Here is a 26,223-nt window from a genome sequence, read left to right on the forward strand (position 1 = left end):
TTTTGGACTATTTTAGTAGTCCAAACCTGAACTGAAATCTAACCAAAGAAATTGCTTTCAGATTTCATAGCACTTTATAACCATGTTGTTTAATTTAGCTTTTAACCAAGGAAAAATAAAATCTCTTTCTAAAAAAGAAAGTAATTACCTTTGCTTTAGACCAGATCTTCCAGTCAAGCAGTAGCTTTTCCAACAATTGAACATCCTGGATTACTGCAGTAGAATCCATGTCAAGCGTGAATTGCCCATTTTCACTTACATAAAGAATTTCATCACTGCAGCATCCTTCAAGGAGAGTCTTAGAGGGAAAAAACAATTAAGTTTGCAAGTACAAAACAGGATAGATGTCCTCTCAGATTTATGAATAAATTCTTCAAAGGGATATCAATATTTTTGATAAGGAAAGCACAGTCTACATGCCCAACTTGGAAAAGAGCTTAGTAACAACTGGAAGCATTTTAAAAGCCTCATAAGGCAAGTGCACAGAATTAAAAAAATGCAGCTGTTAAGTGCCAAGATGAGCCCTCAACTAAAACACTTGAAAACCTTAAGCCACGACTCAAACTTAGAATACTCAGGTTTCACTATATTAAAGGGGCATTCCTAGCAATTCTATCCACCAGAAGATACCAGCCTGAGTCTGAGGGACTCAGTAGTTCGTCAAAATATTTCCTAATAGGTGTTTTCATGAGAAGTACCAAGGAATATTTCCCATTGCAGGTAAACTTTCTAGAAGAGCTTTGTCAAGACACTTTCAATAAACAGCTGTTATACAAACAGTTTAGAGAGCTTCACCTTCAGCATGCAAAATCCAACAATGCACTTGGGTTTGACCAACACTCGATGAACCATGGAATAGCCGTTACAGTTTTCCATCTCCTGTATTCTCTGCTGATTGTACTTTGTTAAGGACAGTATAAGTTGAAGTGCTAGAGCTTGAGTGTCTTCACAGCTGCTAATCTCTACAACCTGAAGAATAAGTTTAATAGATCAGTTTAAATAATAAAGAACCCTAAATGCTTCCTTGCATTTCTAACTCATATCTTCTGGATATTATAACACATACTTTCAGAGACTTTCAGATTATGTACACAACCTGCATTTTTGTATTGCATACATACACATTCAGATACTACCTAAAACGACAGAATTCCTACTGTAGTAAATCATGATCTGCTAAGACTAACATGGGTACTTACAAGAATAGGATGCCAGAAACAAGTGTTTGGCTAACCAAGACTAAAGGAATATCTTACTTGGCAGAGCACAACTCCCCTGTGCCTCCTTACCCTAGCAAAGAGGAAAACAAATGCACCAGTTCCTCCAATTTCATGTAGTATGCCCTGAAGGGTCTTATATTCAACTGGTTGAAGTAATTTCAGATGATGAGAATCCAACACACCACTCTGAACTTCTTTTGAACTGAAAGGACGCTGAGAAGGTACAGTTTTCACTTGACTTTTTAGTCGAATAACAGGTTCATATATGGTGTATTGACCAGGGCAGCATGTAGTATAAACAACAGCAAGACTTTCCTGAAACAAGAGAAGTTTATAAGTCAGATTTCAAGAAAGTTGAACTGATTATTTAATATGGGGGGGGCGGGAACTCACCTAATAGCCATTAGTAGTAAATTTGTCAGTTCATTTCTACTTTACCCTCATTCTCCTCAAAGCTTTGTATGGGTGTGCATTCATCGTTACGTAAGTAGCAAAGACACATAAAGAAACTAAAGTACTCACAAATTTTAGCACAGCTTCTTGGTAGCTACACTAGAGAAAGTTAAAAAAAACTAAAAAAAGAACCTGCCTCTCATTACCTAAAGCATCAACAATATTTCATATAAAAACAAAGTTGCTGACAAAGTTAAAATTAAAAGACTACATGGAAGTATTGTGATAAAGTTTGCATCCCTTTATAAGAGTGGGCAGATTCCTTTAGTGTCCAAAATAGAAAATAGCTGCTGTTTTTCAAAATGTCTAACTGTAAATTTGTTCTTCAATCAGCCACGCTGTCAGAGCATTGCAGTAGATGATTACATATGTAGAACTACAGAGGTTTCTTCACGGAAAAAAATATTTGGATCAAAATCAAAATGCCTGTCACTGGCAACTGACCATTTGATGGAAGGTGTAAAGTGATGATACCTGGAACGCACTTACCTACAGGAGATAAGATTTAAGTCTATTACTTTCTGTACAAGAGATGAATTCACCTCTGAGTAGTTCTACTTTGTTTACTCCGAGTTTTGTGCAACAAAGTAAGCATAAGAATTGCATGATGCTAATTTAATTAGGTTTTCACCTAGTCCACTCATCCCCTTAACTCAAAGTTTAGTGCCCATAAGGATCATATTCAGACAGAATGAGTTTTTGCTTACAACTATAACACTGCTGAAGAACCAAATCAGAAAAATCACTCCAGTGGAGACAGTTTGTAAAACAGAAATTAACTGATAGTATTCCAAAACAGGCCTTATTGATAAGGTCATTTTTTTTAATCTCCCCTTGAAATAAACAGGAAGAACAAGCAGTGACTTTAAGAACTGAATTTGCTTCTGCTCACTTTGACAATGAAGCACTTTGGCAGGGTGGGGGAGGAAGGGAGAGGCAACAAGAAATGTGTTCCCATTCTCTTAATCAGTTGTAAGAGAGGAAGAACCATTTTTACGACAAAACTTACAACTAAAGGTCCAACATCCACTTCCTTTTTTGTCATTAAGAGCTCCTTAATTTGTTCACATTGTAGAATATCTTTACTTATGTACTTAGAGCAATCAGTTAATGTTTTTCCATATTTACAAGGCATTACAGATGTGAAGTCTGGTCCACAAGCATATAAATAGAATGCTTCCTCTGGTCCAATCTTTGCACCTAAAAAAAACATCCAGAAGAGGATTTAAATTCTCAGTATACAGTAAATCAAAAAAAAAAAAAAAAAGAAAAAGAAAAGAAAAAAAGGTAGTAGACTATATGAGAGACTTTACAAGGAAGAAACTAGCCAGTTTGTGTAGGACTTGCTCATCAGAAAACTAGTACAGGTTAATGCTCATTAACTGCAGTAGATCAGCGATTTCTGACACATGCTGCAGGACAGATGAATTCAGTGGGAGGGAAACTGAAGCAACTGAAAGGAAAGTGAGAGCCAGGAAGGTAATCTGGACAAACTGAAAGCCAGCATACATTATAATGCGTTTCTTCCTGCAAGTGAAAAGAATCTATCCAAGCATCCCCAAAATTTTCAAAGGGCAGCAAGATTACAGATAAGAACATGCTATAGCATCATGGAGAGTCAGAGAGCACAACTAAAGGAAACTCAAGGAAATGGTAAATTCAGTTTACCAAGGGAAGGAGAGAAAAAAAAAAAAAAAAAAAAAAAAAACCACCACCACCACCACGAAAAAAAAAACCACAAACAAACAAACCACTATGTAGGAAACAGACCAAAATGGACCTCACTTCCCCTTCCAGGCAGGAAAGCAAGGATTTCCCAGGTGATCTAGTTTTGAGATTGTTTCTTCAAAAGAAGCATCTCCTAGCTGGTTAAGAGCTCCAAGTGGGTCAACTGCTTTGCTGTTAAATAACTGTCCAAATGCCTAGATATTAGTTTGCAGTCTTATGCTGAAGAGCCATATGCTTCCCCTCAGCTCGGCGATGTGTGGGTGCCTGACAACAGTACAGCAGTATATCCAGGGCTCCCTGGAAGCATTTTAGGCAGACACAGACAGTCTGTGCACATCCAGTAGATGGAGCTTGCCTTTGCCACAAACAGCTTTTCCACAGCGCGCACTTGTAAGTGCATGTTTATGCCAACTTATAAAACTATAAAAATAAACTTTAATGGAGAGGAGGAGGGAGATGAAATTAACAGATATGCAAGTTTAAAAAAAAAAAAAAAACTTAAAAAATTAGAAGTACCATTAAAGAGAAGCAGATTTCCAAGATCCCATCTACCCGACAACCGAGGCAAGTCTTCTTGAGAGGACGTGCAATGGCCAATCATACAAAAGGTTTTATTGCTGTCAGATGATAAGCTTGTTTTCCGGGGTAGTGTATAATCCAAATTAATTTCACATTTCCTAAAAACAGATATAAAAATATAAACATTGAGAACTGATCAAATTGCTACCTAAGGTATTCAGCTTAGACTTACGCACATTTTAATATTTAGTTACCAGAATTAAATTACTAAAGCTACTAACAACTTCCAGGAACCTTAGAAATCAATTACATTAATGTAACTTATGTGTGTGTAAACATAAATGCTACATAAAATGCGTCAAAGACGGATGGAGTCCTAAGTGGGGTTGCCATGCAATCAGTTTTCCTTCCCTGACGTCAGTGAAGAAGGAAAAAAATACACACAAGCAGGCACACCTGAGTTATTTTACACAATTTAATATATCACAGTTTGTCCAGAAAAATGCTCCTAAAGAACCAGAGGCCTTTGGCCATACTAATTCAATGACCACAGCTCAGAATATGGGCTGAGAGATACTAGGTCCAGAATTTTCTTACGCAGGGAAACCTTGTCAGTTTATGCAACCCCTCAGTGCTGTATAGCCATAGGCAGTAAGCACAAAGCTCTCGGGAATCACCCGATAAACCTAATGTGAGCTCACACGGACACCTGAACAACAACTGAACTGTAAAGTTCAGCTGAAGTTTCCTGGAAGAGTCTATCACTGCTTGCATTAGCAAACGGGGCACCACATAGAGAAAAGCCTCATTAATTACACATGTGCAGAACGGTATTTTCAGTTTTCCCAGTATATCCATATTTGGACTTTTTTGCACGTCTATATGTACAGACTGCATTTTGACCACCTATTTGGATTACAAAGTTTTCCTAATTTAGGTTTTAGATACAGAACAAAAACTGCAATTTTAAATTCCTTTTCCAACCAATGAATAATTCTTGCAGGCCCAGACCCAAACCTAGCACACCAGGTACTTTCGTTAGGGGCATGGTCCTTAAGCTTTTAGTAGAAAAAGTACTTTCTGCAGCCAATTCAGATCTTAGGCTTTTTTTTTTTTTTTTAAAGAGGAGAAAATTGTCTTCTCTCTACCTCCTATTCATTTCTCTGTTCAACAATATTGCCAGTACTTGAATACTATGCCTCTTGAATTCTATTACCAAAAAGATCATGCCCTCTGCTAACTTTAAGGTATAGCTTTCAGGAGATTTCATTCTCAAAATTATGTAGTACTTACCTCCCTTACTTATTCCTGATCTGAAACCTTTGCTTCAAACTCAGCCCAATACACATCTGTTTTTATTTAAAGAAATCATGATTCTAGACATGAGGGGTATCTTGCTAGTAATTCCTTTCCTACCCCAAAAAGCTACTTCAGCCTGCACTGAAGTAGCATAGAGATTTTCCTACTAGTTTACATCCTCTTAAAAAGAGGACACAGATCTAGGTGCAACTGCCATATACTTTACCTCTGACCAGAAATCCAAAGCAATAGCTTTCCACGAATATTTTTCTTGCCCTCTGGCTGCTGTTGGTATGTAATTGCCAAATGTTGCCACTTGCTCACAAGGAAAATATTCTCTGGAGATTCAGCCTGTGCCAGTAGACCTGCTTTCATCTCATCATTTGGATCCATGCACATACTATGAAAATAACAGAAGAGGAAGAACAAGTATTTGTCTTTAAAAAAGAATTCTTAAGACCAAATTCTGCACTTTTTAGGCTCATAGTAGTTTAAGTTACACTGTTTAACTCTCTCATTTTTTCAGTAACAACTCTGTATTTAGAGACCAAACATAAAACAGGGAAATCTTCAGACTATGGCTTCAACTTTGTTATTTAACTGTGTGAATCTGCTTACATTTTAAATACGGATAACGGATTTTAGAGAAAAGTTCAGTTTATTAAAAATTGCAAACACCCTGTGAAACAATGTTTTAAGATTGCACTTCAGACATCTTTTGAAATCCATTATTTGTGAGAATTAAGCTTACAAACACCTTAAAATTATTTTGAAACTATGACTTTAAATTACATTTACTGGGTCACCTCCATTAACATTTTAATGGTTAACTTACATCACTTTTGACTCATATTGCCATTTACTTTGCGTATTTATTATATACATATATATACATACATGAGTGTGTGTATTATATATATATATATATATATATAAATATATATGAGACATTCAAGACCAGAGGCTGACCTAAGCAAACAGCATAGCTGTAGATTTGTGAATAAACTTGACACTAACATCAATGATCTTGCCATTAGTGTTCCAGATAGCCATTCTATAGAAATTAATTTTCTATTCTACATCATCATTCTCTGCAAGCTGCTGTTACGAGTGAGATAACAGAATATACATGCAAAAGTGATCTTGTAAACTTAACAAATACACGGTAATAGCCAGTACCGAAATATGAAAGCTCTAGTGTTCAAATCTGCCCAGACTTGTATCATCAGTGCTTTGGAGCCCAGTGAAATTATATGAATACAACCATCTTCAACAAGTTTATCTCCCAAGCTTAGGTATTCCATTCCGATAGACTTTGTTTCATCTGGAAAGAGAAAAGTGTTTATACACAATTATCATAAAATAAAACCAACACATCCTACCAGCTACTAAGTAGGAAAAAGAAATAGATCAGGTACTGAATTTGTTTTTTACAAAAAGGGAGCTTACTAAGGTGCACAAGTTTTGGGGGTGTTTTTTTTTTGTTTTGTTTGGTTTGGTTTGTTTTTTTTATAGCTCGGTTTAATCTACTAAAATGGAGGAGCATAACTTCCACATTAACACTGCATTTTGCATATTTTTGTTTGTAATCAGGTGATGCCACTGAACTTTAAATTAGATAGAAAGTATGACATGACTTTGACATGTCATATAATGTTATACTTTGGAAGTCTTAATTCTTCAGATTGATTTGGAGGAGAAAAACACACCTGTTAAACATGAGCTTGCACCTAATATTTTTTTAAAGACAATCCTAAAGGGTCAGGTATATAGATGAATAAACTGCACCTTTTTTGTAAGGCTGATAAACTAGTAAACAGAACTCCCAATCATAACTAAATAGAAACAAGTAGTACTAAGCCTTCACCTGTGCTGTCAAAGCTGTTCTCTCTTGTAGTTAACAGCTTGCCTCTTTTCTTGATCTTCTTCCCCTTTTCTGTCAAATTTTCTGCTTCATGACGACACTCCAGATGGAACCACAGAGAGACACTGAAGCCCTCAGACATGTGTGGCCAACAGTTTTGTCCAACTAAAGGCAGGTGAATTGGGGCTACATACCAAGACGAAAGCAGCTGGTGAGTCAAGTTTTCACCATCTGCCTCTTTCTTACTGTGTGAAAACTTAGCTCTTTTTAGTAGTCCAGCAGCCTTGTTGTTGGGAATACTAGCAGATTTTTGGGACGAACTACTATTTAAATGTGTGCCATGAAGCAAAGGAAAGGCAAGGTACTGTAATGGGTTCATATAGATATTGGTTTCTACAATCTTCAATAAGCCCTTAAGTAGTATCTCCTAGAAGAAAAAATATCAGACAAAAATATAAATCAAACTGTTTACACCATATAGCCAAGTCTCAACACTTCACTAAACAGGATCTTCTTCCTCAATTAAAATTGGATTTATGCTTCCCTAAAACAGATTGGCTTCCATATCCAAGCTGTCACATATTTACAATATTAAATATCATCTTCAAAGGATTACACCTCAACAGGTTTGAGGATAAAGTCCCTGCAGACCAGTCTTCAAATTAGCACGCTTAGAATTTGGCTAAACCACAGTAAGTGGTCATTGAGCTGTCTTATCTCGCATAAGATTTGTTATATGTGAACAGCTGAACTTGTGCCGCCTCTAAAGCCCACACCTTTCACCTCACATCTGGAACAGGTTAAAGCAGCCCACACCGCAGTCATTTTGCTGTTGCCTCACCAGCAACAAAGTCATCTGAGCCCCTAAGCCAAAGTTTCTCAAGGTAAGTAATTATGGCAAACTACTTTTGTAAAATTGATGTGTGTCTTCAGTTTGTTCAGGTATTTTTGAATTTACCTCTATTCCCACACTCCCCAGGACTTCTCTGCAAACCAAATGATAGGTATTTCAGCAGTAGAGATTTCACAAGCAGCAGGTTCCAGCACTATGCAAACTGACTTAAGACAACTTGGAAAGTACTTCCTGTTGAAAAAACAGCACCCATTCCTGATATTGAAATGCTTTATAGCACTATAGAAATGGATTAGAGAGCTTTACAGTATTCACTGTTACCATAATGGCAGTCTCCTCATGATTCCTCTAGAGAAAAAGTTACTAGAGTTCTTTCTTCAGTAAGAAACTTCAAATTCCTTTTCCTTTTTCTCTTATGCATTTCTGTTTCATCTCTTGAAAAGGAATCATTCCAAGAATCAACTTTATTTGCACAGGTCAGTTATGAAGTTGCTATCCAATACGCTTATTTCCAAAAATATCTTGAACACAAAGGGATTTTCTTTGTGCTTCACTGTTCTTGTTAAGTCTGTGGATTTTGTCTTTCACAACTGCATACATACCGTACAGGGTGCCTTTTCCAAAAATATCCTCAGGAGAAGAGTTAACTCTTCTGAACAAGTCCGTGAGCTCATCAAGGAGACTAACAGGTCTACCAACACCATCTGACAAGCTGTAAGGAGGGATTAAACATATTCCTTGAATACTATTTTTGAAAAACATTTAAGGCCTTACATACCATATGAGGTATGAGAAAGGATTAACTTGGAATGCAGAATGCTGCGATGATCACATGATGAATAATACAGAGATCGATTTTTAGAGTTGATCATATTTCCTGATAGTATTATTATTCAAAATTTCACAGAATGAATCTAGAAGACTACAGACTCCCAGGTTTACAAAAGGGAGTCTGAAAGTCTGGGAATCTAGCTTGTAGGCTCTCCCCACAAAGCCAGAGATCAAAGTCCTGGGATGGGTTTACAACAACTCCTGCTGTAGAGGAACCTCATTATGTGAGCTACCTTACAGCAAGCATATAATTTGGCTCCACATTCTTGGAGCAGCTAGTTATTTTCTATATAGAAATAAAAACAATTGAAAACATCAGTAAGTCTTGTGTTATGCAGAGATTTGAAATAAAAACTGATGATGTGCCAAGTCAGATTTAATCAGCAAGATGAAAATTACTTGGGAAAACAGCAGTTAACACTGTCATCTTAAGTTTACAATTTCAAGACAGTGTGTTCAGATCTGCTGGCACGTCTTTAAATAATACAGATTCCCAACAGCTCAAAAAATAATCCTATATTTACAAATAAGTCAGACATTTGTCACAAGTTAAATAAACACACAACTGCAAAGCTTCGTATGTGTCAATGAGTTTGCTTGACATAATGCATTTGTTAAAAGAGGCTGAAAATTGAAGGCATAAATAGTGGTATTTATAATGTTATATATTTATATATATATATATATATATAAACTCACCATGAACTCACTGGTGTATATATATTTAAACTCACCATGAAAACTAGACTCCGTCTGGGCCAATATGTTTAGAAATCCTCCCAAAAGATTTTTAACAGCTCCCTTAAAAAAAAAAAAAAAAAAAAGGTTGATATCTGAACAACATAAACCAGTTTAAGCAACATAAACAAAGATCGACCCTAGACAAGAATTTGGTTATAAGAGAAATTAAAGCAAAAAATAAATCAAAGTACTTCATATTACAGAAATACTTTGATATTTGCTAGTAAACACTCGCATGATCTGCACAGTTCAATCACATCATATCAAACAGAGGGACTTTGAAATCCAGCTGATTCAAAAAGAACTCTCTGGGCTACAACCACCTCAGGAACTCTGAGAACTCTTCTCCTTGGCCCCTTCCCTAAAATACACCGAATTAGAGGAACATCCTTCATAAAGGCAACCTCTGATATGGATCATTAGCATTCAAAATTAGCATTTCAAAAGCAGAGATTTATAATCGCTCTTCCCAAAATACACTGAAGAAAAATTTGATAGTGTCAAAATTTGGGAAGGAGCATTTTCATGTCCTCAGATCAAAATAGCCTAAAAATATGTAGCTAACTTGCAGTTTGAGTGCTACTTGAGTGCCTCCTTCTAAGAAATTGATATTTGCAATATACACTCTCAAAGACTTTTTCTAGACAGTGTGTGACTGATTGTTGAAGTCTGCTTTTATTATAGGGCTATTTAAATTAATAAAGACGTTTTTTCCTGAAATAAATCATAAGCATATCTGTGCATACTAAACAGGTATTAATTAGACTAAATGAAGTTTTTAATTATAAAATCATTTCAAGTATTGAGGTTCAGAATATGAACCATGCTAATGTTTTAAAGCTAATTCACAGAAAAAAATAGTGTGGAAATAAAAGTATTTTCTACTTACTTTAACTTCTGCTTTTGATTTCAGCTGTAAAGCTAAATTTGAAAGTTCAATAATTTAATTTTAGATTACTTAGCCATATTTTCTTCTGTAGAAAAGGCACACTAAAATTGGTTAGTAAAAGGCAAAAAGTACAAGCTAACCTTCAGAAACTGGAAAGGATCATGAGGACATTAACCTGCACACTGGAAGTTTATAAAAGCCAAATAGTGTGTATACATGTAAGAAACATTTTCTGATAAACATTTCTCAAATATTTAAAACTCCGAGGCCTTCATAGATTACCTGCTTACAAAATATTAACAGTCTTGATGTATTCCTTTTCCACTTAAGTGAGTCATATACCACTGGAGCCATAATTACAATAGAACATACAGTGCTAAAAATGTTTGAGAGAATTATAGACAATGGAATAAAAAAAAGAATATAAAAAGGCACAACTACTTTTAAAGATAGGACAGAAGACTTCCTACTTATTTTAGTGCTTCTTGACAACAATGTGTGGGAAATCAGAGTAAGACTAAATACTCATCTGCATAACCCACATCCCTTTTAATACCTAGCACTTGGGTAGGAGTCACCACTTAACCTTCATTAAGAATTAAAAACAAAGACACTAGAGGGAAATAATCTTTCCTCATAATGCTACATATGTAACCCATATCACAGCTTAAGAGAAGAATACTGAATATATGAAGACAGTTTTGTTTATTAGCCTACCAGTTATTAAAACTTCAGTGATTGAACGGCCCTAAAAACAAGACAAGTGTGAAATTCAAAAACTTTGTAGGTCAAGTATCTTTCAACAGTAGCCAACTGTCCCTTCTAGTAACTTTAAAATTCAGTATAGCATCTACCTCTGGTACCATTTATTTACATTGTTTCAGGTCACATCAAATGCCCTGACAACACATTAGAATATTTCTGAGTTCACTCAGGTATAATGTTCCCATAAAACTGAAGAAAATAAGATATGCAGTGCTACATCTTTGTTTTTGTTTAAGAACTTTTCTGTTTGTTTGTTTTTACCTGTTCTATAAGTAAAGTGGCATTTCTCTCCTTCTGACTGATGATCTTCAGGCAGCTTTGGAATACATGAGCAAGCACATCCAGACTTGCATTACCAGCTGAGAGCAAGTTTAGCTCTAGCATGCAGATTTCAGGATATATTAATTCTCCTTGACTGACATTTTCAACTAAGTCATTAAAATAACCTGAAGGGCCAGTGCATCCTGGTTCTGCCTTTGTGACTGCTCCTGAAAGAGAAAACCATCTTAGACAAACTTATCCAAGTGAATATAGTTTGCGTGATTCAAACAAGACATCCGAGGACGTACTTTCTCCAGATGCCTCAGAGGTACAAAGCAAGAGTCACTAAATCACAGAATGGTTGAAGTTGGTAGGGACCTCTAGAGAGTCTCCAGTCCAACCCTCCTGCTCAAGCAGGGACACCCAGAGCATGTGGCACAGGGTTGAATTATAATTACTTTTCAAAAATTAGGTGAACCTCCTGTTCTGCATTGGTTCTTCGCGTTTCCCTGTGAATCAGAAAATGCAAGGAAGCAGGTTCTTCCACTATATGATCTTAAACTCTATCCCTTCCTTGACTTCCTGGGAAGTGGACACACTTAATTGATAAGCAATTTGTAAAATCTGACTAAAATCACTGTAAGAGAGCCCAAACTTCCTTAGAGAAGATTGAGTTTGTCAAGAAAGGAAAAAACAGATGTGTGGGTGAGTGGGGATTACTGGTTTAATAATATGGGGAAGAAGTTTAATTGCTTAATTCAAAATGCCAACATACAATAGATCATCTTCAGAAAAATTAAACTACAGGACAAAATATTTAAGCATTCCTTCTTATATTTAGATAAACCTTTAAACTATGTCACTTAAAAAATTTAATCTGAAGCACTTCCAACTCAAAAACATTTATCAAGCATCAAATATATCTATATACACTCCTACATGTTGTTACTGATGAAGTCTAGCCATACAAGTAAACAGCAATAACAGAATTTAGTTCCATTCAAGTACATTTCTGCTCATGCTGACCTCATATTACATAAGAGCATAAATGTCCAGATGTTCAACACATGGAAAAAAAGGCAAAATTAGGCACCAAAACAAATACAGCATAATACAGAATGTACACACTAGGGGCTGAATGAAAACGTAACAGGAGGTATCATGCTATAACTAGCTTGCTTAAATTTAACCTGATTCTTACAGGGTTATGTAAAAGTTTGAACACAGATTTGTAAACAAAGCAGTGATAAGCATCTCTGGAGAAAATTGCCTTGACCACAATCAATAATATATTTCAGCAATACATTATTTTGATCTTAATGCAACAGAGAAAAAAAAAAAGGAAAAAAAGACAAAGCAGTTCCTATAACACTCAAGATGAAACAGTTGTCATCTTTTCATGTACAGGTAGATCCTACTACGAGTAAAAAAAAAAATAAGCTATCTGCATCTATGAAAGGCTTCTGATACCTATCTTATTTTTGCATATCTCAAAAGACAAGCATGTCAGCTATGCCCTAAAGAGTGCTTAGTGTATTTAACAAGTCTACACTTACCGTCACCCTCGGTTTCATTATCATCAGTGTTACTTTCACTGTCTGCTTCATATCCTTCCTCTTCGGCAAGAAGTTTAAGACTGCAGCACTGTGACTCCTCAGCTTCTTCTGAAATGTCTTCAGGTTGTGGAACAGGCTCCTTGTCAGTGTGATGGGGCTGCATAACATGTGTCAACAAGTTTATCTGCTTTGTTCAAAGCCATGGAGTTTAGAACTTCCAGATACTCATTTCCTCCGCCCCACTGGAAAAACAAACTCACAATCTGACCATATACTTTCAAGCAAGTGCAAAATAATTTTTAAAGGATATCTTATGGATACTCTATTCCTAAACAGAAAAAGGAATTCTACAAAGATGTAATTTTTCTAACTACCTGGCCTAAGTTCAGTAGAACAACTGGCCAATACTTTTAAGGAAAGTTATATTTCTAGAAATCGCTATCACCATAAGCAAAGCACCTTAACAGCACTGTAACAAATTGGTGTAGCCATCACTCAGTCAACCCTCCTGCTTTGAAACTCTCAGTTCAAAAGTTTCAGTTCGTCTGGGGTGGGAGGGTGAACAGATCTTCATGTTTCAGGTGTATCCATAAATAACAGCACAGCTTGCCACCCCTCTTGGGCAGGGGGAGAGCATGCATTGTGCTTTCCTGAGGAGCAAATGTCAGGAGCTTATTCAACTTAAGTGCTTTTCATGAGCACTACAGAACAAGTCTTCACCACCACTAAAACCCCAATTTAAGCACACGCTCTTAACTAAAGAGCACACACCTGAAAATGAAGAGACCTGGCAAACCCTTATATACACACAACATTTACATTAAACTACTCAGTCCATTCCACACCTTTTCAAGTTTTTCTTCAGAGTGATCCAAATCAGCAGAATATGTGCCCAACGCGACACGAAGCAGTGAATCCAACAGAGGCTTTGCCAAGTCGCTTTCTATCACTTTTGATTGAGCAAGCTGGTCTCTTACTTCAAGTAAAATATCATCCACACAAGTGTTCTGTGTTTTAGAAGAAAAAAGTGTTTTGATTCATGTTATTCCATTTGGGCTAACTGGAACAGTCTCATACTTTCACTTAAAAACTCTCCAATTACAACATTATTGAATCAGTTCCCAATTAAAATTATCAGACTTTGTCTAGTCTTGCAATAGTCTCACAATAATAAAGATCTGTCAGGTTTGTCATGACAAGGATTTGGCAGGTTAAGCAGTTTGCACTGACTACCCCTTACTAAGCAAATCATTACATCTCTCATGCATGTACCACACAGAGAACATGGTATCGTAAGAGAATAACCTACCCTCTCATCCTCAAAATGACTTTCAGTTAAGTCACCATTTAAGAAAAAAAAAAAAGTGTTGGACATTCATACACATAATAGGCAAAGGGAAATTACAGAGTACCTGGTGAAACGACTCCATTTCTGTCTTCTGCATACTGCTCACACTGTGCAGACAGATTGTCAGCAGAGCTTCAAGGAGTCTGATTCCCTGAAGTGCCCACTCAACCTCTTCTCTCACAGAAGGCTTCATCTCTTCAAGATTAGCAACGGGAGTAACTGAAGTGCCTTCCCTACTCAAAGAGCTGTCACAGGAAACACATTCTGACACCAGCTGTTCTGCATCAGCAGTATTTTTATCAAAACTGTCATATTCTGATTGTGCCAACTCTCCGTTTTCAGCCAACTGAGCAGAGTCATCCTTGGTGAGAGGTTCAGCACGAGGGCTCCCATGCAAACTTTTGTTGCTTTGATTCAATACCCTCTCCTTTTTTTCTTGCTCCTTTTCCTTGCTCTTAGCAAGTTTCTGAATAATGAGGATTAGTAACCTGTGGCATGCATCAAACCCTCCAAGTCTGTGAAACTGTCTCTGGAAAACTGGACTACACAAATAGATCCAACGACACATGGACCAAATATCTGCAGCCCTGTGAATACATTCTAGGGAAGGCAAAGCAAGGCTTTCCAGTGACACATAGGGTAACTTGTGGCCTAGTGGCTCACTGGCTGTGCTATCGTATCCTGAAGTGTCTTCAGAGTCATTAGCTGAATCCCGATCACAGTCTGCTTCTTTACTTACACACAAAAAAGCAACACAGAGGAACAGGTTTATTGTGTTTACATGAGCGTCTTGACTCACAAACTTTTTCTTTTTCGGGTAAGCCTCTTTGAGGCCAGCATAAAACTTGCTGAGGCTTTGAGGAACTTCTGAGATGGTGTGTTGGCTGCAAAGAGAAGCAGGCAAGTCAGAGGCAGCCTCCTTCTGGTCACTGGTCAAGGCTTCTAGTTCTGCCACTGCTTGGTCTTTCTGCTGGTCTCCAAGGCAGAGGATCAAAGTCTCTAATACTTTCAGAGAATGGCTCCTTACAGTGTCCAAGTAATTTAATTCAATCATTTGGTTTACTCCATTACAGCTCAAAAATGAGTCTCTAATTACCCTGCAAGAGAAAGCAACTAACCATAAATGCATGTATTTTAGAGGAGTCATCTTAACCAAAAATAATGCTCTACACACAACTTGCACAAAGGAAAAGACAGACTAAGTTTATAGTGATTGTTGTAATTCTCCTGCTATTCTCAGGAATGCGAGATAAGATAAAGGAGAATTTGTCTGCGACTTTCTAGAATACCAAGTAAATATTGTCCACATGGTAACAGAGAAGTCATAAGCTTTCTAGTTATAAAAATAAAGAGATGAATATCGATTAACTTCTAAAATACAAAAAAAAAAACACCCCACAAGATAGTCAAAGCACAGAATGTATTTAATTAATTCTATGATACTTATTCTTTAATGGTACCTTCCCCCTAACTTTTATTAGGAATTGGAGATCTTAAATATTCTCTCTTCTACAACTTCAGAAAGTAGATTCCTCCTCAAATAAAATTGAAGCCTTAGCATATTTTACTAGCTCTGCCTATTTTACTAGCATATTTTACTAGTATTTGCAGGAACACAAAATCTCTGCAATTTTATATGAAATACCCTTCAAGCACATGTTTTTGCAGGCTTTTTAGCATAGAAACTGCAATGTTAAGTGAGCACCCTTTGGTATATCTGTTTTCAAGAATGGTTTTCCCTTCTTTCTACTCCCCATCCATTCTATTTAGTTGTTAGAGATGCTTATCACAATTTCTTTAAGCTGCTTCTTAGAGTATCATGTTTGCTCACAGAGATTCATCTCTTCTACCCTGCCATTACTTTCCCGCAGAGTCAGCTTCTACTATAATTGAGTCATATACTCTTAACAACAACAAAAAAGAATCATGTACTGACTTGTGTATTTCTATCTTTACATCAGTAGTAAATAGATAACTGTAAACTTCTTTGAATCTCAACTTTACTACTTATATCTTTACTACTGAGGTGTTTCCACTCCATCAAAAGTCGATGCCTCTGATACAGTTTAGGCAAGCTAAAAACATGAGATAATTCTTTACAAAAATTGGGATATTAGCCTATTCTTCATTTTTGTTTCAAGTAGCCCTAATTCGCTTCAGTTTTTCAGGATTCAAAAATGAAAATAACAGTTTTTCTGGGGAGAAAATACATTCTTATTCATATTCCAAAAGAAAAAACAATCAAAAACTTCCAGCAATTTTACTAAAGAACTATTTTGTCAATTTCAATAATAGAAATAGTTTTTCAATAAATAGAAAAAAATGTGCCTTTTGGTTTGGTTTTGCTTTTAAAATTATGCTTATATGAGAAGGACTTTGTAAATTAAGAAACAGTTACATCAGGACTACAAATAAGTGTAATTTATTTTTCATATTAAGTTTCTACGGAATAGTACTTTAGCAGGAAAAAAGAAACAGACCAGATAAAGTAGTTTAATTCTCACAGAAAAGTAACATGTGAATCTGTTCAACATTCCTGAGTCACTTTAGCATGAGGAATTAAGAGGCAAAGAGGGTGTCACATTAGACCAAGCCTGCATTTGTTCCTACACACTGACTTCTTGAAGCTGGTATCCCATCAGCACGGACCCCTAATGGCAAATCCGAATCCTGTGGACTGAATCCTACGTTATCCAAGCATGTATCTTGTTCACACCCCTGCAATTTAAGTGCAGCATACAATGAAAACAAAATCTATGTGGTAATCAGTAACATATACAGTGTTCTAGGTTATATCATTAGCATATACTCTATTAATAAGCAGAAATAACACTCACTAACCTGGATTTAAGCAACACGGGGAGTGTCTGCAAATAAATCTGAAGTACTTCATAAGGCAAACCCTGGCTGTGGTAACCACACACGTGTTTAGCAGCTGTAGTTATTCCCACTTGTTGAGCATAGCAAGCTAGCTCAACACCTCTCTGGAGCACTGGATTATAAATACAGTTATAGAGCTTCCATTGGACCACTGCATTTCCCTTTTGCATCAAGTGGCATATATGGCTTGCAATCTGCATGCCACGTAGTTTGTCTTCTTCAAAAGCAAGGTCCTGATAAGCCTCCAGCGCATCCCATCTCAAGAGCATATCTTCAGATCCACTACTAGGCAGAATCCCCTGAACTCTGCAAGAGGGACTAGAGGCAAGACCAATGTCACCAGCGTTGCCTTGCAAGGCACCTTCCAGCAGAGCAAGTTGATCACAGTCAATAGTACATATATTGCATGACGCCTGTATAATTTTTGGAGAAACATCAGCTCCACCCAGCTGATCCAATATAAACTTGTTAAGGACGCTCAATATGTGCTGCTGGAAGTTTTTTAATATTGGTAACTTGGAAGCATGAAGCAATGGGATAATCACAGACTTTGGGTCCATACAACAGCATATTCCTACGTTGTGTACCCCCGAGAGAATCTGCACACAGGTACTGCTCAAAGAGACTTGCTGCAACAAGTGCAGACACTGGTGCGCACAAACAGCAATGCAACAGCAGCGGTCAGGATAGTGAACTTCTCCCTCAGCTGTTTCAAAGGGGCTTTTGGAAGCTTGGTTTTTAAAAGCAGATACAGAAAGCCCGGAAAGATCTCTGTGGTGGTGCATGAAGTGAGAGTACTCACATCGCCTGTGCCGCTTTCTTGTACACATGGATTGATGAAGCTGCTCTGACTTCACCTTTTTGACAGTGCTGATGATTTTCATGATGTTGTTGATTAGGGCTTTCAAGTGCTCGGAGGCTTCCCCAGTTACTCCCTCATTCTTCATACATAGCCATTCCATTTGAAGCACTGTTACTTCAAATAGCTTAAATCCTTGGTGCTGTATGAACTCATGAACCAGATCTATAGCTTGACTAAAGTAGAATGGGTTGGAGGCGGCACTCTGTAGGCAGCAGATCAAAATCTGCAAGACACCCTCCAGTATCTCAGGTAGAAGCAAGGCTCTGTGACGATAGCTAGAAAATACTAAGTCATCCCACACCTGCTGCTGTAGCGTTTTTTTGTGCCCTGGAACAAAAAAATCAGGTTGTTTTTCCAAGCAAATTCTGATTTTTAATGCTGCTTTAAGTAGATCTGTTAGATTTCTTCGTAAGTTGTCAGGCATTGTTTCTGTATTGCTAATATCTAAAGACAAAAGATGAAGCACTGTTCTAAAGAGCATCCTTTGAATCAAAGCCACAGGTTCTTCTGTCCACCCTGCAGAAACTACTTCATTTTCTGCACTGCTACCCACAGTGCAAGAGTCTCCAAATCCTGATAAGAACTCAGTTAAGGTGGGTATCACACTAGCTGTAAGAACAGAACTGTGATTCAAAGCCACATCAAATTTGCACACTTTTTCCAGGAGTGACAGTAATACACGGCATAAGTCAAATGGAGAGTTGTCCATGTTGTTCTCAACAATCACCGCAGCTGACTCATCCAAAATATCCAGTTTTAATTCCTGTGCTGGAATTTGGCTGGAATTTTCTGGGTTAGAGGTATCAGGATTAGAATTTGATACTGCTTCAGCTGGTAGGCAGTCACTTCTCCCTACAAGGCAGTTGTCCCTAGGAGGACGTGTTACAAAAGGCTGCAGGAACTGGGCCCGTCTGTGTTTCATCATGACCGTGGCCTTGTCATCCGAATTGCCTTCTGAATCCGAAGTGGACAGCTGAGACCTTCTGGCATCTCGCACAGAGTAACGATGGGTGGTCTTGCGAAGACGCCCGCTTTTTCGAGACCGAGGATTTAGCTTTACGGAAGCCTGAAGAGGAGAGCGACTCTTTCCATCTAATTCTAACTTATCGTGAGTAGATTTCACAGAACTTGAAGTGTTCTCTTTGGTCAGGCATATATCAACTGTAAAGGGTAGATTAAAATCTGTTGCAACAGAAAGACACATAAATCATTTAGGAGCATTATAATATATAAGTCTTTTTTCCTATTTGAGTATTTTTCCATTTAAGTATTTGAAATAAAAAGGTTATTTATTCTTGAATGAATTTCATTGTCATTTTCAGTGTCGGAACTGTATCTGGGTGCTCTGAGCAATGTAAGAATCTAGCATATATCAACTGCAAGTATTTAGAAAATATGATATTTAACAGTCCCGCAAACGAGCAAAATCAGGACAGCACATTCCCATAGATACAACCATTAATTATACTGAAAGAGAGGCTTCATGTGCAAGCATTACTTTCACTGTAGCACAGAGACATGGCTATGATGCTTGAAGAAAGCATCTGCTTTGGAGGAGAAAAGGAACCAAAAGTACTTAACAAAATAAGGATATTCCTTGCACAGAAAAAAAACTACCAGGTGCAGGAGTATGAATAAAATAAATCAGTCCAAAAGAACAGAACTCTTGGTGCACAACTGGATATATTGGTATTATTGCATGAGTATCACTAGCTAGTAATCTGAGGTAACAAAATATGCATGTTAAAGTACAAAAATCAAACATCTCTACCTGTTTACACAATATCATTTAAAACTAATTCTGGAAGGGTCAATATACCATAAGTTGACTGAAGTGTTTTTCATTCAATCATGCTTACAGTAGAATGAAAAAGAGATGCAGCTGAGAAAGCAGGGCCATTAATTGCATTAAAGGACTATGAAATTCACACAGTGGAATACTGTCCATCTGTAAATGCTAACAGCACCTTACACTTGAAGCACTTTGAAAACAAAGACCACTCAGACAACTTCAGTTGATATTTAAGAGCTTTGACAGTTTCAGCCTCTGGATTTGTTTCAGCTTATGTTATCCTCTAATAAAAGACAAGACTAGAAAACACATATTTGCTGTTTCGGTTCTTGCACAACTTTTTCTTTTTTTTTTTTAAATCATCTTTCATGCCTTCATTCTGCATTACCTCTTTCATTTCTCTAAACAGGTCCAGTGGGCATTTGACCCGTCATTTAAATCCTCATGTAGAGGGTCTGAACAGCCTGATTGTTCATAACCATCCAGCAGTAGTCCATTTTCAGAGTCTACTGCCTTGATATCACCATTCTTTTCATACTCTTTACATTCTCTGCTGTTTGACTTAAGCCTATTCTCTACTTAGCACTTCTCCAACTTCAGAAAACTGTTTTTCTTACTCTATGGCTGATCAATCTACAATGCTAATATGTATTACACTGGTTTTTAAGAACTTTTGTGCTCTCTCCCACACCATGAACAGCTTCACATTAGTGAAAGTATCACATACTCTTTCAAATCCACTTTTCCTGTATCACCTGCAAAGCCAAATAAAACCTCTCCACCACCAATTCCAGTTACATGGTATGTTGTAACCATTCTCCTTCATACTGACCATGGGCCTTTGTCTTTTCTGTAGTCTTGACTTTCCTTGTATAATGACAGAACACAGGGATTTTTAAAGCTGTATTTATTTAAGAATTAAGTGCCTATATTCTACATAAAGAGGACATGTAGTACAATGGTTTTCTACTCTTTATCTGATACTTCTATGCTCTGTAATGACACAGATACAATGCACCATTTTCCCCAACTTTTCAAGTGGCAAAACAGATGAAGCTTACCTATTGCTTTTTCTTCTTTGACGGGGATTTTCCACACCAGTGGTAGAAGTGACAGGAGGAGAGTGAGAAGTTCTTCCCGACATGTCAGCTCCTATGTTAGAAAAGAAGGAGCTTTATATTCCATGACTCATAATTTAAACATTACTCTGATCTTTTTCTATAAGTTGTTGTTCTTATAATAAGTTCCCTGTGTCATTCTGCTGTCTTACGCACTGGACAAGTGACCTAACTGCAAAGAATGTTATAATCATTATTTTGAATCAATCAGATAACATCTGGAATATTTAATCACACCTTTGCAACTGTTTCTGTACACGATTCTTCAAACCTTGTTTAAGTAATACTTCACCTACAGGAGGACAAAACCTCAAAAAGTCAAAAGCAAATAACTTCTCTTCATTTAAATAAAGACAGAATGAAGCCCAAGAAAAGTTTGAAGTGTCTATGGTTACAAAAGCATATAATTTTCAAGAATGTTGTAAAGCCTTCCGTGATGCCTTTAAACAAATGAAAGTCTACATTCATTGATATAAGCAGCATCTCACAATGTGAAGGAGAAGTTTTAGAGAAAGTGGGGAAATTCCTCAAAAACATTAAAACTTCTCAGTCTTACTGAGGATCAAAATAGAGCTCAGAACCTTAGGGCAAACGCAAACAGTAGAAGGCAGAAAATTCAAATATGATTCTTTTATTGGACACTAAGCACTACTGTAGACTTGAACATCCCAAAAAAATAAAATAAAACCCCTAAGTTTGGCACAGACAGAAAGCTGGTTTGAGCTTTTTGATAGTTAGCATCATTCAGGGCTATGCAGCTGAGTCTTTCCCCCAAAATCCAAGTAATGAAAAAAAGATATGTGAATATAAACCTGAATAAGCTAGATCATTTTGGTAAGAAGGTTGCTCAGCCTGCTTTTAATTGGAACTGAATACAAGAGTGCCTTTAAGTGTTTGCATACACCCGTATCCACAAAGATAAGACCAGAGTTTGTAAAGTACATTTGAAACTGAAGAGGTTGGATAAAGGTGAAAAGCCTAATATTCATTTCACCAACTACGTTAGTACTGTAACTTAGAGATTTATTTTATTTAAAAAATAGAGGTATTATAACAGTTTTCCTGCTAAAATCTTTTAAAAAGTTGTTAAAACATGGAACTAGCAGCGTCAGTAAAACCGTGATTAGGGATGGTAAAGCAGCATACACAGATAAAAATTTCTTCCTGATGGTTTATTCACTTAGCTTGGTTCAATGATCACTTCAACACTGATAAATCAACTAATATCTCACAGAAGATAAGAGTTTGCATTTCCCTTTCAACATCTGGACTAAGACAAATACACCAAGTTCAAGTCCACCAGTTCTAAAGGTTGAACAAGAAGGAACACATGATGGCTCTCCATTTCCTCAGGACAGATTAACGGCTCCTTTGATTATGAGATCAGCTTTTCCAGGTCTCCACTGCCCTTTCTTGTTGTTTTAAAGAAATAAAGCAGTTTTATTTAGCCAATTTTAGAATCTTTTCTTGCCATAATTCTGTCACTGAAGGCGGTTAGGAAAGGACTGAAAGTATCTGGAAATCACTTTTAACATTACATTTTCATTACAGGATAGAGCCAAATAGGCAAAGTCAGACAGCAGTCATCCATTCACACCACAACAGGCAAGAACAAATTGTCCTCAGATTTACATTTATCTACATAAAACAGTTTTGCTGAAAGCTACATCACCTACCTTTTTATAACTTCTTCAGAAGGGCTTATCTACTAATTTTCCAGCTGCTTCAATCAGTCAAAAAGAAAACATAACATGCAAGAAGTACTAAATATAGTATTAATCACAATTACAGATCTATTACTACACAGGAAACATCTAGAAAAGGTAAAATGTTGCACTATACATTATCAACATAATTTTAGAGTTATAAAAACAGTTTCAGTTATTGATACAATACAATTAGACCCGGGAAGTAACTTTTCAGAGTCATTTCCCACAACTCACTTTTGCTACCGAAGACCTTCTCAGCAAGACAGAAAATGATTAGAAATGGGAATAAGCAACGTAACCAACGTAACAACTGGGGAGAGCAGTGTAGCAGTTTTCCATTTCAGCAGAGGGCAAGCGAGATGGATGGGGTAAGAGGAACATGTAACAAGGAGAAATACCAAGATGCTACAAAGAACCGTGTGCCAGTATGCTGGCCACAAGCTATCCCTAGCGGGCACTTAGAGGGGTGTATAGGCCCATACAGGATCTATCCCCTTTTTGGAATAATTTTCATTCATCAAGATTTTTTTCCACTTGTCTTTTAAACAGTTAAAGACACTCAGTAATACAGACAGAATGACTGCACCTTACTTGAAAGGTACTTTCAGGAGCTGAGGTCAAAAAAAAAATTGCTCTCATGTTCAAGAACTGCTAATTGATACACAGTGAAAATACACCTCACAGCCTATAGCAAAATAGGAAGGGGCATACTTTAATTTAATTTAAATACTATCAACCAGAAGGGTCTTTTCAAAGTAAAGGCTGCCAGTTTACACTGCAGGTTCAGCAAACACTTCTTCTTTTTTCCACCCAGCTGCTGCACCAAAGCCTCCCACGTGGCTTAAGTCAACAGTTTAGCAGCCATAAATTTCACCTAGCAAACAGATATAATTAGCCATGTTTTGTTTCCTGTTCTTGGTGAAGGAAGTTCTTCTAAATTTCTATTATTGACAATTAGACTCCTCAGTCTCCCCCCAAAAATACAAACAAGACAAGAAGCACCAAGAAGCATGCAAGCCAGACAAATACCTTTAATAGATCAAAGCTCAATACAAAAATTAGCCATCAGTGATAAAACCTATTACCTGATCAATAATAGAGTTCAGTGTGGTAAGCAAAATAAATCCACGGCCTTGAACCAGGTATTGCCCCAGTGCTGCCATGTGCGTTTCTTCCTCTTCATCTTCCTTGGCCTCTGCCCTCTGGACCACAGCATTGCACAGCCTGTTGACGTCCGTCAAGAACTCCCGTGCCAGCGAGTTACTGCGACTGCTCATGTCTGAGCTAAACGAGGAAGGAGAACACAAAATTGAAACCCATCAGAAAATATCTTCCTTATGAAAAATACTTGAAGCCTGAGGATGGGAAGGGCAAGTGCTTCTTCCCCTTCTCCTCCAAAGCATCAAGTTTGTAGGCCTAAAGGATGAATATTCCAGTGTGGAGTGGGATCAAGAGGAGAAGGAAGGTCAAGGTTTGGGGATTTCACTGTCTTTGGTGAGACTTTAGCTAATAGTTGGTGATCTCAAAAACCAACTTTATAAGCCTGTCAGGTGAAAACACGTGACAGTGTTCCTTCCTACTGCCTAAATTTTATCACTTAATTCCAGCTTTTCCTTGTAATCTACATGTGAGCTTCAGTCTTCAGCTGCTTCTAAGCAGCTTCAGCTGCTTCTTGACTTGAAGCATATGGAGGAAACAGGTAGCTATTACACAGCATTGTACAGAAAACATGTTCCTCATTCTTCATTTGAGCATATTATCTTCTACACTGTTATATATTCCAACAGGGAATTCCTTCAAGGGAAAAAGAAAAAATAACGAGTTAAGGTAAACATGGGAGTTTCAGAGATGCATTGCTTTAGATTTACTAACCCTCGGTGTTTCTTTCAAGCAAGATTAATTGAATGGGTGGCAGTCATTACTGCTATGTATTTAATTCAAGATATGATTCTACTGTACACATTCAGGAGAAAATCACTGGTACATTTTTCCAAACTGACTAATTTGATTATAAATAATGCACACAAGGCACTCATACATTTTGACTGTTCATTGCATCTCATAAAACACTTATTTTCTCATGTGCCATTACAGTAGCATTCTTGTGTTGGTCAGCAACAATACATGCTGAAAAGCTTAAAACAAGCAAGAAACAAAATACAAGAATCAGCTGTAGGAAACAGTCAACAGTGGATCACCAAGCAAGGCAAAATAACACAGGCAAGAATCAGTGATAGCAACTATAGGACCAAGATTTCATATACATAAAACCCCTTAAAGGAATACAGCACTATTTAGCTACTTGTTTTTCCCCTGTATGAACACCTTAAGAAAAATCTTGAAAACCTAAGAGAGGAGAGAGCCAAATGTGTTACAGTTCATTTAAAAAAGTAGGTGGAATAATACTGCTGGATGGGAAAACATTCACACATAATCACCAGATCAAAAGTATTCTTCATGTATTTGCAAACGAGAAAGCTAGAAAGGTTTAAAAAGTTTGGGTAAATATAGGCACATAATGCAAAACATGTCTATTTGTTCTTCAGCAATTTCAAACACAGAAGTACAACATACACAAACATAACAGAACATCCCTCTCAAGGAGCAACATTCTGCCTTCAAGTAATCTTCGGTGCAGAAAGATCAAAATTCAAACTAGAAATAAGAGCAAGATGTTTGGCACTGTGCAATAGATAAAACATTGTAAGCTGGGGTAAGGGAATAAGTTCATTATTTTTACATGCACAAGTGTAACGATAACAGGAAGATTCTTACCAGAATTACTTGGCCAGGTTTCAACACATCTAGCTTCTATTTCTAAGAAAAAACAAATATATTCTGGAAACGCCACCCCTGATTGACCTGTTTAAAAAAAAAAAAAAAACAGAAAAATATAAACATAAGATGAAGTTCTTTTATTTTTGAAATTAATTTTAAGTTAAATCTTTGAGCTTTAAAATTCAACTTTTTTTTTTTTTAGGCTATGCTTCTGCACAAAAGCTACGTTGTTTTAATTAAGCTCATTAGGCTTTTTTAATTGTAAAACCAACTAGCTATATTAGCTCACATATTTCCTTGTGGAACACGAAATTTTGCAAACCCCTCTGCATCCATACTGCAAGCACTTGTAGCTCTGCATATAAGTAGTGGGGCAGTATAAAACACTAAATCATGCAATCAGGTGTTGATATAAACTTTTTTTACTCTTTATTTTGGTCTGATACTTTAATTTTTATTATCTTTCTTACAGGTGAAGCTGTGATCAAGAAGTTTGGAAAACAATCACATCTTAGGTACTTTACTCATTTTGTCTTCATGAAAACACACTAAAGCAGTTTAAGAGTTAATTTTACCCTTCTACCCCTTATCCTGCCATACTCCTACCAGGAGATCAGAACAGGTATTGCACTTTTTTCCAGAAAAAGTAATTAAATCTGCCCCCATTTTCAGCTGGCCCCATTTTCATCAGAGCTGATAGAGAGAAGATAATGGTACAGAGCTCATGGTAATCTCCCAAATGGCCCCAAAACAGCCA

The 26,223-nt window shown here is 37.0% G+C and overlaps 1 protein-coding gene across 1 annotated transcript in view; it reads right to left on the reverse strand.

The window, feature by feature from the left end:
- LYST (lysosomal trafficking regulator) overlaps window positions 1–25,549 on the reverse strand; it is a 61,069-nt gene extending 35,520 nt beyond the window's left edge. Inside the window, exons 1-18 of the mRNA XM_088534833.1 lie at window positions 25,464–25,549; window positions 23,774–23,972; window positions 20,923–21,013; window positions 17,169–19,251; window positions 14,392–15,424; window positions 13,825–13,986; window positions 12,980–13,136; window positions 11,424–11,650; window positions 9,502–9,568; window positions 8,539–8,648; window positions 7,087–7,510; window positions 6,399–6,543; window positions 5,446–5,619; window positions 3,918–4,078; window positions 2,683–2,873; window positions 1,290–1,535; window positions 796–969; window positions 149–298 (exon numbers count right to left, since the gene is read on the reverse strand). Coding sequence (XP_088390959.1) covers window positions 149–298; window positions 796–969; window positions 1,290–1,535; window positions 2,683–2,873; window positions 3,918–4,078; window positions 5,446–5,619; window positions 6,399–6,543; window positions 7,087–7,510; window positions 8,539–8,648; window positions 9,502–9,568; window positions 11,424–11,650; window positions 12,980–13,136; window positions 13,825–13,986; window positions 14,392–15,424; window positions 17,169–19,251; window positions 20,923–21,013; window positions 23,774–23,965 — 5,787 coding nt within the window. The 5' untranslated portion in view covers window positions 23,966–23,972; window positions 25,464–25,549. The remainder of the gene's footprint in view (window positions 1–148; window positions 299–795; window positions 970–1,289; window positions 1,536–2,682; window positions 2,874–3,917; window positions 4,079–5,445; window positions 5,620–6,398; window positions 6,544–7,086; window positions 7,511–8,538; window positions 8,649–9,501; window positions 9,569–11,423; window positions 11,651–12,979; window positions 13,137–13,824; window positions 13,987–14,391; window positions 15,425–17,168; window positions 19,252–20,922; window positions 21,014–23,773; window positions 23,973–25,463) is intronic.
- Between the last annotated feature and the right edge of the window lie 674 nt (window positions 25,550–26,223).

This window comes from Tinamus guttatus, unplaced genomic scaffold (assembly GCF_059628265.1).
Source record: "Tinamus guttatus ecotype Peru unplaced genomic scaffold, ASM5962826v1 Tinamus_guttatus_pri_ptg000601l, whole genome shotgun sequence".
In the NCBI taxonomy this organism is placed as follows: domain Eukaryota; kingdom Metazoa; phylum Chordata; class Aves; order Tinamiformes; family Tinamidae; genus Tinamus; species Tinamus guttatus.